Source organism: Diabrotica virgifera, chromosome 10 (assembly GCF_917563875.1).
Source record: "Diabrotica virgifera virgifera chromosome 10, PGI_DIABVI_V3a".
NCBI lineage: Eukaryota > Metazoa > Arthropoda > Insecta > Coleoptera > Chrysomelidae > Diabrotica > Diabrotica virgifera.
The window spans coordinates 106,199,225-106,214,380 of NC_065452.1; the positions used below are offsets into that span (position 1 = coordinate 106,199,225).

Consider the following 15,156-nt stretch of genomic DNA (forward strand, 5'->3'; position numbering starts at 1 on the left):
AGATATAGACTCCTACTGGAACAAATTAAAGGAGGATATTGAAGCAGCAGCAAAAGATGAAATAGGAACAGAAACTTATGCCTATAAGAATTATTAGTTTGACGATGAGTACAAGAATGTAACAAGAGAAAAAAAAATGAAGCCTACAGAAAAATACTTAGCCGACGAACTAGAACAATTATTATATATAATTGCCAGACAAAGAGAAGACAAGCAAAGAGGATTGAGAAAAGAAAGAAAGAAACGAAACCACTTAAATAAGGAACTTAAATTTACAGAAAACTTTAACAGAGAGAAATAATTCAGAGCATTCTATAAGGAGGTTAACATCAACAGAACAGAATTCAACGCAACTACAAATCAATGCAGAATTGTGAATGATGTCCAATTAACAACAAAGACAGACGTATTGAATCAGTAGGTGTAATACTTTAACTGGGTACTTAATATAGAGGAAGAAGAGGAAAACCTGGAAAGCGAAAAAGATGAGGTAAACGGAATAGACGAGAGGGAAGAGGATCCACAAACGATTATTGAAGTTAAAAACGCAGTTTAGAACCTTGCCAGAGACAAATCACCCGGAATACATAATCTCCCAGCTGAACTATACAAAGAAAGTGGCCACGGTACCATAATGGCACTACGGCAGCTGATAAAAGAAATATGGACACAGAAATCCCTCCCCAGTGATTGGAATATTGGAATACTTTGCACAGAAGGAATACACAAACACGAAGATATCTTTGAATACTCTAACCACAGAAGAATTACGCTTCTAAATGCAGCGTATAAAATGTTCTCACTGTACTATGCCACCGTATGGTACCATATTATGCAGAACGAATAAGAAAAATACCATGCTGGTTTTAGAGGTGGTAAATCGGCGATTCGTCAGATTGCAATCCTGAGACAAATTTTAGAAAAAAACACTGCAATATGACACAGATACTCACCACAAAATTATAGACTAGAAGGCAGCCTACTGTAACATGGTACGTTAACCCTTAGCATTGAACAGAACTTCTACAAAATAAAATATAATATAGTTTATATTAATGATCGGCATTGACCGCTATTGAACTTATCTATGTTATTATTTAGTACTGTATATAAACGAACCAGAGAAATGACGAGACATTCAGATCAATCGATTAGTCACGATGAAGCAATAATGCCTTAGTTATTTCTTACATAGAGACCGTTGTTTAATTGTTTAAACGAACACTGTGAAGTTCAAATATAATTATATAGTGAGAATGGTATTTTATTATACATCCCGCACTTAGGGCTCAATAGCTCAGCCACCAGACGTATTACCACATCATGGCGATCCTGCCAGGAGAGACTTTATAACCAAATATCAATGTATTCTAGACTATTTCAACCTGAAACTACACGTAAAAACTGACGATGATTATTACATTAGTCTTAATATTCTTGATAACACAGATCAGAACAACATAGCAATTCCACCGAGATGCGAAGTTTATAGATTAATCAATGAATTTAAAGGAATACATGAGAATATAGTCGTAGAACAACAGGAGATTATACAAGGAGTTTTCATAGCAAGATCAATCATTTCAAGAAAAAACCCATATATCAAAATTTTGAATACAAACTATGAGAGTGCGATTATCAATACTAATGACATCAAAACATTGGAGCTGAACCTATTCAACATATACAAGGTAGAGAATGTTATGGAAAACACGAAGAAAATATTGCAGGAATCACTGAATCTAGAAGTTCCTGAGTATGCGAAAGAGAAACTGGTAGCCTTGTGTGAAGCTTTTGCAGACATCTTTGCGTTAAGAGACGACATATTAACACATAATAATTTTTACGAACAGAAGCTACGGGTGAAAGATTCTACCCCAGTATACATTAAAAATTATCGTACCCCACATTCTCAAACATCGGAAGTCAACGCGCAGGTAATAAAAATGCTAAGGCAAGGTATCGTAGAACCTTCAACGTCGGAATATAACAGTCCAGTAGTCTTAGTACCTAAAAAATCAATAGATGGAAGCAAGGCGTGGAGATTGTACATCGATTTTAAACAACTTAATAAGAAGTTAGTCACAGATAAATTCCCGTTATCGCGCATAGATGCAATTCTAGATCAATTGGGAAGATCTAGGTGGTTTTCAGTTATAGACCTAATGTCGGGTTTCCACCAAATCCCACTAAAAAAAGCCTCAAGAAAATACACCTCCTTCAGTACAGAGAAAGGATCATTTCAGTACACAAGATTACCATTTTGGGTTAAACATAAGCCCAAATAGCTTTTCAAGAATGATGTCGATAGCATTCTCAGGATTGACACCCGAAAAAGCATTCCTATATATGGACGATATAGTTGTAATAGGCATATCAGAAAATCACCACTTAACAAACTTAAGAAAGGTATTAGAAACATGCCGGAAATTCAACTTAAAGTTAAATCCAGAAAAATGCCAATTCTTCCGAAAAGAGGTTACTTACTTAGGGCATGACTTATCTCAAGACGGTTTACGACCAGATAAAGTAAAATATTCGGTAATTGAGAATTATCCTACCCCTAAAAACGCTGATGAAACAAAAAGATTTGTGGCTTTTTGCAATTATTACAGACGATTTATTAGGAAATTTGCAGAAATTTGTATACCGTTAAATAGATTAGCAAAGAAGAAAGTGAAATTTGAATGGTCGACGGAGTGCGAAAATTCTTTTCAGAAGCTGAAAACGGCATTAACAAACCCTCCTATACTCCAATATCCCGACTTCAACAAGCAATTTATTTTGACAACTGATGCATCTAATACAGCATGTTCAGCAATTCTGAGTCAAAACTATGATGGTATAGATCTACCAATAGCATACGCACCACGTGTCTTCAAGAAAAGTGAAATCAATAAGCCTATAATTATGAAAGAACTGCTAGCTATACATTGGGGCATAAATCATTTTAAATGCTATCTATATGGGGCACCGAAATTTATTATTAAAACAAATCACAAACCATTGACCCATCTGTTCTCCATGACAGAACCTACATCTAAACTCACAAGAATTCGGCTAGATTTGGAGGAATACAACTTTGACATACACTACATCACAGGCAAAAATAACTACGCGGATAGTATTTCAAGAATATCCGTGGATCAGCTGAAAGACTTATATATTGATAATACTCATATCTTGGCAATAACAATGGCCCAAGCAAAAAAATGCAGGGACTAAGGAAGAGTGAGGAAAGCCCGTCCCCAATCAAACAAAGACTGTCACTCACGGTCAGGGAAAAGCTGTAAGGAAGGTACTAAATAACTTAGAAGCACACAAGCTACCAATTCTGTCTTTTGTGGATAACCGTATTTCTCTCGAGATGAACATACGGATCAGAAACAGGATACGGGTTTGCCAAAGACTGCCTACCAATTTTACCAACTTTGATTTAGGTCAAACGTTGGGAAAGCTTAATCAGCTTGCGGAGGCTAGAGGAATTAAAAGGATAAAAATATATACGAATGACATTATTTTCACAAATTGCACAATCACAGAATTTATAGAGAAAGGAAATAAAGTATTAAAAAATATAAAAATATGCATTTGCGAAGTACCTAAAACAATAACGGAAAAAAAAGAAAAGCAGCAAATAATAGAGACCTATCATAACCACCCGATGTTTGGAGGACATGTAGGGAATAATAGGCTAATAAAGAAACTAAAAGCAAATTTTAAATGGAAAAATATGGAAAACGAAGTAAGACTGTATATCAAGAATTACCAAAAATGCCAAGTAAACAAACCAAAGAAAGGCTATACAGAGGAATTCGTGGTAACGGACACTTCCGAGAAACCATGGGATATAGTGTATATTGACACGGTAGGCCCATTCCCACGGAGCAGAGAAGGAAATCGGTACTGCATAACAATGCTCTGCGAACTGACAAAATACGCAGTAGTATCCCGGTGCAGGATAATAGCTAGGGGTATATTCGAAAACTTCATACCCACTTACGGGCTAATGAAACAAATAAGGACGGATCAAGGGACGGAATACAAAAACGAAATAATGTCGAGTTTGACGAAAATGCTCAACATCCAACATAACTTCTCGGTAGCTTACCACCCTCAATCGATAGGAAGCTGCGAAAAACTACATCGCACACTTAACGAGTACGTCAGGTGTTTCATCAACGAAGGTAAGGATGACTGGGATGAGTGGTGCAGAATGTTCACATACTGCTACAACACCACCCCCAATTCATACCGTGGATACACACCTTTTGAATTAGTATATGGGCGGCCAGCAAATATACCTGAGAACCTCACCTCTAACATCCAACCATGCTACAATATAGACGAATATTATAATGAGCTTAAGTATAAACTTCAGTTTGCGCATACCAGAGCCCGCAAAATTCTAATACAACAAAAAATAAACAGGCAGGGGCAGAGCCAAATCGTAGCATCACCTCAGAAATTCAAAGTAGGTGACTTAGTCTTAATTAAAAATGAAGAGAACACCAAATTCGATTCCTTATACAACGGTCCATATAGGATATCAGGGATAGGTAAAGTAAATTTCAAAATTGAGTTAAAACCGGGAAAAGTAAAGGAAGTTCATAAGAATAGGTTATATTCATACAAGAAGTGAATTATTAGTGTGAAAAAAGACTAAAATATATTTAATTTGTAAATAAGATTTAATTTGCTTATAAAATAGGTAGGTACCAATTTATTAGAATAAGGAATAATATAAATATTTTATTGCTATATTTTGGATAAAAATAGGATTTCTTTAAGTTAGGGTGTTAATATAGTTGAGGACTTATATCTGACGATATAAGCCCTCTTCCCCAAAAAGGGATGATGTAACATGGTACGTTAACCCTTAGCATTGAACAGAACTTCTACAAAATAAAATATAATATAGTTTATATTAATGATCGGCATTGACCGCTATTGAACTTATCTATGTTATTATTTAGTATTGTATATAAACGAACCAGAGAAATGACGAGACATTTAGATCAATCGATTAGTCACGATGAAGCAATAATACCTTAGTTATTGTTTACATATAGACCGTTGTTTAATTGTTTAAACGAACACTGTGAAGTTCAAATATAATTATATAGTGAGAATGGTATTTTATTATACATCCCGCACTTAGGGCTCAATAGCTCAGCCACCAGACGTATTACCACATCACTACGACCTTAATAGAAGAGAAATGTTCAGAGAAATGAAAGAGCTATGAGTACCAAATCAGTTGGTAAATTTAACAAAACTAATGCATGAAAAAGTTGAATGTAAAGTAAGAATCCAGTGGGAACTGTCATAAAACTTTTAAAACAAATACCAGAAAATGACACAGAGACACCCTCTCCTATATACTGTTCAATCTTGGCTCTGGAAAAAGTAATACGTTTGTCACAACTGAGCCCATCACAATCAAAACCTGCTAAATCCTAAATGTTTCGTTCTGCTCATCCTAAATTTTTCGTTCTGCTAAATCCAAACTAAAAGTACAAATTTCTGAAGATGTGAGGGGTATGCAGAAAAATGACAAATTAGTGTGCCAATATATGATATTTATTGATGCCTCTTTGATTGAGAAATGCCGGATACTTTTTGGAAAATTTACATGTTTATTGTTTTGTTAACCTCCTGAAAAATTTCAAAATATGGATCTGCAGGTTTTGATTCTATACACTCATCAACACTGAAAATAACAGAGAAAAATCGCAGAATTTGCACGGCCAATATGTGCTATTTTGGACTCAATCTCCTTAAATCCTCAATTATATATCCAGAAATACAAAGATAAAACTCTACAAAACAATAATAGGCCCAGTCTAAAATATATTTCAGAGACCTAGACTCAACAAAAAATAATGAAAACATGTTAAAATGTTTCGAAAGAAAAGTGCCCACTAAGGCGAATCTATGGAGCGTTGAATGACAATGGAGTGGGGAGGAGACGATACAACTTCGAACTTTATGGAATATCCCAGAAATCAAATATCGTAAAATAGATCAAGATAAGACGTCTGATGTGGGTAGGACATGTAATGCGGATGGAACAAAATGACCCAGCTAGAGAAACACTCCTTGGTAGACCCATCGATCAGGTAATAAGAGGAAGACCCAAAACAAGGTTTCTTGATATTAATGAAGTTTTGAGAAATATGGGAATACGTGCTTGACTGAAGATGGGGAAGGAATGCGAAGTCATAAAAACTAACCCAGTCTATATAGACATTTGAAATAACAAAAATTGCCGGAGAGCCAAATTTTGGTGGAGAGCTAGGGTATACCATAACAAATAAAGTTTTAAAACTCCCCATCGATTCCATGTGTGCAACAAAAGTTATTCGGGGTTAAAGGTCGAAATTTGAGATTTTTTTCGAAAACGGTAAGTTTTATCAAAAAAGAACCTTAAACCAAAGTTGTAGTTCCAGAGTATTATCTATAAATTTCCAACCCCAGTCTTCTGGATTCAGTTCATTGCCTAGCCATGTTTGAACTTGATAATATACTCGATACAAATGTTGAAAAGCAGATGCTGATGTTGGAGGAAGACATGATAGTTGTACTTGTTTCGCGTATTTTTTACAAAAGTTAAGTATCGGTATTTATCAAGACAACTAATTTTTTTTGGAGCTCCATAAACCGCAAGAAGAAAGCGAATTCCTTCCGTAATTATTGTTTGCGGTGTGGAATCAAGTTCTGTAAAAACTTTACAGCAGTCAGTCAAATCTTTTTTTGCCCCTTCTGTACATTGCTGACGTAGTGTCGCAGCCGGTTATCGCATGTAAAAATAAAATGTACATTTTACATTTTTACATAAAATGTAAAATGACATGTAACAATATGAGTGTACAATAGACAATCTGTTCTTTTTCAAACAATGGTATAGCCGCCAAATGTTTTTCAAGGCCACGTGGATAGAGGAAATTCAGTTTGGGACTGATTATCTTTTGAAGAAATATTTTCAGAATAGTATGATATATTATATAAAAGAGACACAAATAGGCATTTATACTTGTCTTAAGTGCCACATTATGTATATATGTGGCTTATATGTGCATATAATGTATAAAGTAACTTTTAAAATCGCGATATCTCAGGAATGGTAACTCTTAGGAAAAAAAATGTAAGGACTGTTTTTGTAGAGAATTTTAAGATCTACAACTTTGGTTTGATGTTTTTTCTTGATAAAACTTACCGTTTTCGAGAAAAATCCAAAAAATCTCAAATTTTGACCTTTGACCCCGAATAACTGTTGTTGCACACATGGGATCGATGGGGACTTTTAAATCTTTATTTGTTATGGTAAACTCTAGCTCTCCACCAAAATTTGGCTCTCCGGCAATTTTTGTTATTTGCCAACTATTTTGATGTCTAAGTTGACCGGATTAAAACAATACAAACGAGAAAAGTGGAATATCTAGGCCACATAATGAGAGGGGAAAAGTACTCCCGGATAAGGCTCATAATCCAAGGAAAAATCTAGGAAAAGTGAAATGTGAGGCATAGGAGGATTTCCTGGTTGCGAAATTTAAGGGAGTGGTACGAGTGCAGTTCAATGCAATTGTTCAGAGCTGCAGCAAACAAAGTTAAGATTGCTGTGATGGTAGCCAACCTCCGATAGGAGACGGTACTGCAAGAAGAAGAAGTGCTTGACTGAGGAAGGCAATGGATAGGAACGACTGGAGAGAAATTATTGCGGAGGCTTGGACCTACAGCTAGAATAAAAGGGTAAAGCCAGAATGATGATGATATGTTGGTATTTAAACCGACAATTCAAATATGTACATATTATACTTTTGCATTAAATGGCTTTTCTATCACTTATACATGAAGAAGTTGTACTTAATTTTAACGAAACGCCGAGATGAGCCCACATACTGGTTGTCCAAACAAGACACTGCCCCTGTCCAAACCAAAATCGTAATTTTTGTTATTGATATTAAAAGAGTGATATTATTGATATTATAAGACTGTCTATTATTTTTGATCTTATTTGTTATTTTGACTTACATATTCAACAGCCATTCTACGAAATAGGAACAAACTAAAGAATGTTGAACCTAAGAAAATATGGATAAGAGAGGACCTTACAAAAAAAGAGAGAGAAAAAATGAAATCGCTGAGAGACAAATCAAGGGAGATGAGAGATAAAGGAAAAACAGTGAAAGGTGGGGTCAACAAAATTACAGTGGATGGTAAGGAATGGAGATGGAACTACAATGAGGAAAAAGTAGTGGAGGTAGCGAGTCCAAAAAACTAGCAGAGCGACAGAGAAGAGACGAAGTAGAGGCCAGACAAGAATCAGAAAACAAGGAAATTACGAATACACTGGACAATGGAAATAAAAGTATAGACTTGATTAATGATAAAATTAGGTTTAGGAATTCAAATGTTAAACATAATAGTAGAAATGGGATGGGTGATGGAAATATTGGTAGTATAGGTAGTATAAGTAGTAGTAGTAATAATAACAATAATGAAAATTCAAATACTAATTTTGTAAATGACGAATCAGAACAAATAGGAATAGCGACATGAAGCGTAACCTCTCTAAATGAAAAGGAAATAGATAATATGTAGCTAAACTAAACCCAAATCCGATACCTGAAAGGGTATAAGGAAGGGAAGAAAGACTTACATATTCATATATCTTTTTAAAATGACTAACCGACCGACATCAAATTCAAATTAGTATATGTACATACTTCTAACTGAATGTTCCAATAGTCTTTTATATCTGAAAAGATTTGTGTATAATGGACGACTTTCTTAGTACCTTGGTTATAATTTTACTAAAATTGCTGACATTATACATACTTACTCTAATGAGTCATATGTTTATAAAACTTTTAAACAGGAGACGAAACAGTCAAATAGAATTCAAATCATTCGAAACATTCCAATTCGAACTATCATTCAGTACTTAGTCAATTCAGTTTTCAGTTCAACTCAGCCCAAAGCAGAATGCAGTTTGATATTAAAGTGTAAAGATAGGTCTATAAGTCACTGGTATTTCCCATCATATTATTTCTAAAATTATTAATTTCAATAACTATTTTTTATTAATTAAACTTAATGTATTTAAATTTTTAGCAAAGTCCGCCCATACGACTACAGCTACACTAGCAGACAGTTGAACAACGGCATGGGCGGATCTGACAACACGAGAGTCCCACCAGTGGCCCAAAAGAAACATCAGATGTACGGAAAGCGATATTTTCAAGATCATAGCTCATCAAATTCATCACAACCACCTGTCACGCCTTTGAAATATGAATACCAAGAACCTTCTACTACGTATAACATTGCCAATCAGTCTGAAGGTGCAGTTGGACCCAAACTACCGGAAATGAAGTACTCGTGCTCGATGGAATTCGGTCTTCAAAGTCACCTTGCAAGAAATCATGTAAATCACATACAACATAATCACACTTACCATTTACCGGCTGAAAGTGCTGGTGCCATGCAGAGACCAGTCCTAAGAGATAAATCTAAGCACGTAAGATAAATCTAAAGCTAAATCATCATACTTTTTGTTAACATATATTATATTTTTTGTTCATAGCGAAAATCAGAAGATGAGTATTTAACTAGAGACGAAAAACGTGCCAGAGCGTTGAACGTTCCCATTACTGTTGACGATATCATTAACCTACCAATGGACGAATTCAATGAGCGCTTGTCTAAATACGATCTCAGTGAAGCTCAGTTAAGTCTGATCAGGGACATAAGGCGAAGAGGAAAGAATAAAGTGGCTGCGCAGAACTGCAGAAAGAGAAAGCTAGACCAAATATTGAGTTTAGCGGACGAAGTCAAAGAAATGAAGGACAGAAAAATGCGACTCATTGCAGAACACGAGTATACCAGTACTGAATGCAAACGCTACAGAGACAAATATCAACAACTATACAGACATGTTTTCCAGGTAATACATAGTATCTAATATAAGTTTAACTATTAATTTATTTTATTTTTTCTTTTTTTATATTTGCTCCTTCTTTTTTTAAAGTGCCCTCTCCTCAATGGAGGTTGCCTACTACAATTGCAAACTTTTCTATGTATTCAGGGACCATATGGGCAATATCGTCCATATGGGCAAGGTCGTGTGGCGCACGACGACGCCAAGGCGTTGCCCCCAACCCCCACTTGCCAAAATTAAAAAACAAATAGCCCTGATTTATGAGCTATTTATGAGCTTTCATATTCCGCAAATTAAAAATTTTGAGCTCGTTCAACTGAGCAGGAATTTAATATTTTAGTGGGGGGGGGAGGGCTGACTCAGCCCTCCCCCACTACTGAAAAATAGGGATATTGAATCGATTTTTGCGGCAGAATTAGGAGCTATATATGAGCTCTTGAAATGATATAGTTTAGATTTTTGAGGTCATCCCCTTCACCCCCAAACAACCCTTTAATTGATTTTACTTAAGAGAAACATGCTGAAAAAAATTAAAATATATCGTATCACGGATATTATTCCAATAGCTTATATATTCTAAGAATAAACTCTTAAATCATGCGCATTTCGATTATTGAGCTACAACCCCTTCGCAAGAAAACCACCCCATTTTCCAGGCTTAAGAGAGAGTTGTACTTAAAATGCATTAAATTAATTATTTGGCGACTAAATATCGTTTAATAATGTATGAGCTCCAAAAATACGCGCCATTAGATCATTAAATTGCAATTTCTTTTGTATAGTGCAGTCACTGAAGGTAAAAATCAACTATTACCTTCAATTTCGGTGAACCTTCATCGATTTTCACGAAAATTGGTGAGTGGTTAGAGGATACCCCAACAATCAAAGGTGACATGGTGCCACCTTGCGCCTGTACCCTGAGGGTGGTTACCACCCCTTCTCGGAGGTGAAAATTATTTTATTAAAAATAACTCCACAAATCGATAGAAGGACAAATTATAAGCAGAATTTGTTATATAAAGTTATTCAAATAAATCAATACTTTTTGAGTTGATCAAAAATTTTAATTTTTCGTGAAAAAATGCATGCTTTAAAGCGGTTTTTCGCAAATCACTTAAAAATTGTTAGAGCATTGTATATCATTTCAAGAGCTCATAAATAGCTCGTAATTCTGCCGCAAAAATCGATTCAATATCCCTATTTTTCAGTAGTGGGGGGGGGGACTAAAATATTAAATTCCTGCTCAGTGGAACGAGCTCAAAATTTTTAATTTGCGGAATATGAAAGCTCATAAATAGCTCATAAATCAGGGTATTTGTTTTTTAATTTTGGCAAGTGGGGGGGGGGGGCAGCTCAACACGGGTAATAAATATCCAATTCAAAACTAAATATTTTTTTAAGTAAAAAAAACATTGCAAAAATAACTTAGTCCTCTCATTCCCAAACATTACTATTGCGTTACGTATATTATTAACTATATCGATTTCTTTAGCTTGAGCCGAGAGATCATTTTCTAAACTAAAACTAATTAAGAATTACTTTAGATCTAGAATGGGTTAGGAGCGACTAGAATATCTTGCTTTCTACAGATTTCTACAGAAATTTCTAAAGAGAGTTTTTAAAGGACCTGAATATTGAAAATCAAATTAATGAATTTGTCAAAGATAAAGCAAGAAAAGTTCAATTTCTATAAGAAATTTCCGTTGGTTTTTATCATAATAAGTGTATTTGTTTAAAAAAAATCGCAATATAAATATATTTTATTTATTGATCTTCAGTTTTTTAATAATTTTAAGTAATGATTCTGGTCTGTTTTATTGTGCAATAGATTTTATATATTGTGAATATAGTGTTTTATATATTATTTTTAATAATTACTACACAGGGTGTCGGGGTGTCCAGAAATTCTACCGACAAATGAAGACAAGATGAAAACAATTTAGCTGAATTCACCTAGTCCAAAAATGTTTCCTAAGGGAGCTAGAGCTCTTTGAAAATGGCGTCTTGTAATTAGTTTTTCTTAAATACCTCCAGAACGCTTCAATTTAGAAAAACGAAAATCGGTGCGTATATTTATCTTCCAGATATAAATCGATCCCTATCCATTGCGAATTTCTATTACTGATCATAGGCGTCTCTTTTGGGCAGGGCAACGGTTATTTTATCACATAACTTTTTTGTCTTTAACTTTTAAGCTGTTTTGACACTGGATTATTAAATTGTGAGGTATTCTAGTACTCAAAGGTACACTTATTTTAAGTCAGTAGAACACACGGTTTTCTAGAAAAATCGATTTGAAAATTTTTCGTTTTTTGAATTTGAAAAAAAAATTTTTTGTTTTTTTGAAAAATTTTTTCAAAAAAGCGGTGTATTTTACCAACTTAAAGCAAGAGTAACTTTTAGAACTAGAATACCTCATAACTTAATAATCTAGAGTCAAAAATGCTTAAAAATTAAAGACAAAAATGTTATGCGATAAAATAACCGTTGACCTACCCAAAACGGACGCATATGACCCGTACTAGAAATTCGCAATTAATTAAATCGATTCATCTCTGAAATATAAATAAACGTGCCAATTTTCGGGTTTCTAAATAGTTTTTTTTTTATTTTTTTTTTTTTGGAAATTCAAAACAAGAAAAATTTTCAAATCGATTTTTCTAGAAAACGGTGTATCCTATTGACTTAAAACAAGAGTACCTTTTAGTTATAGAATACCTCACAATTTAATAATCCAGAGTCAAAAATGCCTAAAAATTAAAGATAAAAAGTTATGCGATAAAATAACTGTTGCTCTACCCAAAAAGGACGCCTATGATCGGTACTAGACATTCGCAATACATGGAATCGATTTATCTCTAGAAGATAAATATGTGTACCAATTTTCGTTTTTTTTCAATAGAAACGTTCTGGAGTTATTTAAGAAAAACTAAATACAAGACGCCATCTTCAAAGAGCTCTAGCTCCCTTAGGAAGCATTTTTGGACTAGATGAATTGGGTTAAACTCTCTTAAAATGATCTGAGGAATCTCCTGTTTTCGTTTGTCGGTAGAGTTTCTGGGCACCCTGTAGTTATTTTTTAAACCAGGAGGAGTAAACTAAAAAGACAGATTCACACGAAAGAAAGTCACTAGAAAAATCACCAAATACATTCTTTTTTGGTTGATCATGTTTTTTATATAAAAGCAGACTAACAATCTAAAAGTTAAAGAAATAACGCAGAAAACACAAAAAATCGCCGATATAACGTAATTAACCTATGAAATGCCAGTAGTGTTAAAATTTCATAAATGTCATTAGTGTCCAAATTTGATTACAGTGGAGTAAACTTGCCTGAGGTTGGACCAATTACAAACAAGTATTAAGGCGCGGTAAATTTGAATTACTCCTCTTGGTTTAAAAAAAACAGATCGTAGACTACTAGAAAAAACAGATGACAATACTTCGATAAAAAACAGGGAAAAGTCTGTTGGATAGGGAGAGAAGCGATAACATAAGAAGAACATGCAATGTATAAGGGGTGACAAAGCGAAAGCAGGAGTGGAACGAACACATTAGTAGAATGGCAGAGGATAGGATAGTACGAATAGCACGAGATAAGTCACCAAACGGACGAAGAAGTATTGGTAGACCAAGAAAAAGATGGTGCGATAATCTAAACAATTTAAGAGGCTAATATTGAAGAAGAGGCTTTAAAACCTACATACAAGAAGGAAGAAGAAGAATATATTATTTTTTATAAGTGTACTTGTGTTCTGTGGTCTTATTGTTTCCTTCAAAAAACCTAGGCAGATGTAGAAAAAAATTTATACTTTTCCACGTTGAAATGTGAAGGAGTGATTCTGATGTTTCTTAGTGTACGTTCAGATTGGAAGCGGAGAGCAGAGCGGCGATATTTTCCCGAGCAACCAGCAAAGAGCAAAGAAGTGCCAAGCCAGAGTGGGAGCTAGGAGTCGAGCGAGTGTCTTTCAGTTTCAGTTCTTTCCCACTCGGCAGTCATTGATGCTATTTTCTTTTTTTTTTTTTTTAAACTCCTCATTGAAAACGTGGTACTTCCTGACTCCTGGGAGAGGAAATTCATCCTATTAATCCATCCCGCGGTGACCAAGGTGAATTCTACCATTTATTCAAAGAGATACAGGAGGATCTCGTCAAATTCAAAGCATATTTCAGGATGAATGTGGAGACTTTCGACTACCTACTCGAAAAAATCCAAAACAAATTGACCAAGACATGGACGAATTTCAACCAGAACCCAATCTTACCTGCTGAACGTCTTTACTGTATCTTTAAGGTTGGCATGCCACATATTTAATGAGGTCATTGTCATTACAAGATATTTTATTTATAATAAGTATTTATTATTGTTAGATAATATTATAAATTTACAAAATCATCGTGGTTATCTGAATAGCCACTAAAACAGAACCCAGTAGACCAGGGGTGGGCAAAAGCCGGCCCGCGGGCCGGATCCGGCCCTTTTGCTTACTTTATCCGGCCCATTGAGAAATCCTGCAAGCAATTTTTTTAAGAGCATAGCCGCAATGTTTTTTAAATGTATTCATATTTTTCGATTCATGAGAAAACTAATAAGTATTTTTGAAAAATTTAAAGGCAGAGTGAAATATGACATTATTACTCAGTGCCGAAAGTCCCTGAAAACTTCTATAATGTTTATCACAGAGGTGAAAAAAAAAAGAGAACTTACGTTATCATTTCTAAGTATGTTCCCTTTCTCCTTGCTGTCTTTCTCCTTTTAATGATGGCCAAAAGTTCTCTGTTCCTTTTCCATTCTGTGCAACACCAGTTCGTTCGTAATATGATCGGTCCATGGTATTTTCACAATTCCCCTAAAAAGCGACATCTCAAAAGCTTGCAGCTTTTTCATTAAGTCACCATTAACAATCCAATAAAGAAGAATAGAGTGGACATAATATTTTTATTACTATCCCTGTTATTTATAGCGTTCTCCGCCTTCGGGTTGCCAGTTTCCAGCTTCGTCCGTCATTGCATTCGTCAGGGTGAAGGTTCCTTTCCGACATTGCCTTCTGAATACCGCCTAGCCAGGATTGTTTTGGCGTTCCTTTCTTCTTTCTTTTCTTTGGCGTCCATTTTAAAATTTGTTTTGGCAGCCTGTGGTCGTCCATTGACGTCGTACATGACCATACCAGATCAGTTGCCTCCTTTGAATTCCGTCTATGATTACATTATAC

The 15,156-nt window shown here is 34.9% G+C and overlaps 1 protein-coding gene across 3 annotated transcripts in view; it reads left to right on the top strand.

Annotated features, from left to right (window-relative positions):
- Positions 1-15,156, top strand: part of LOC126878550 (segmentation protein cap'n'collar) — a 633,197-nt gene that overhangs the window by 602,744 nt on the left and 15,297 nt on the right. For all 3 annotated transcript variants that reach the window (XM_050641323.1, XM_050641324.1, XM_050641325.1), the window contains 2 exons: positions 9,118-9,523; positions 9,590-9,949. In XM_050641323.1, coding sequence (XP_050497280.1) covers positions 9,118-9,523; positions 9,590-9,949 — 766 coding nt within the window. The remainder of the gene's footprint in view (positions 1-9,117; positions 9,524-9,589; positions 9,950-15,156) is intronic.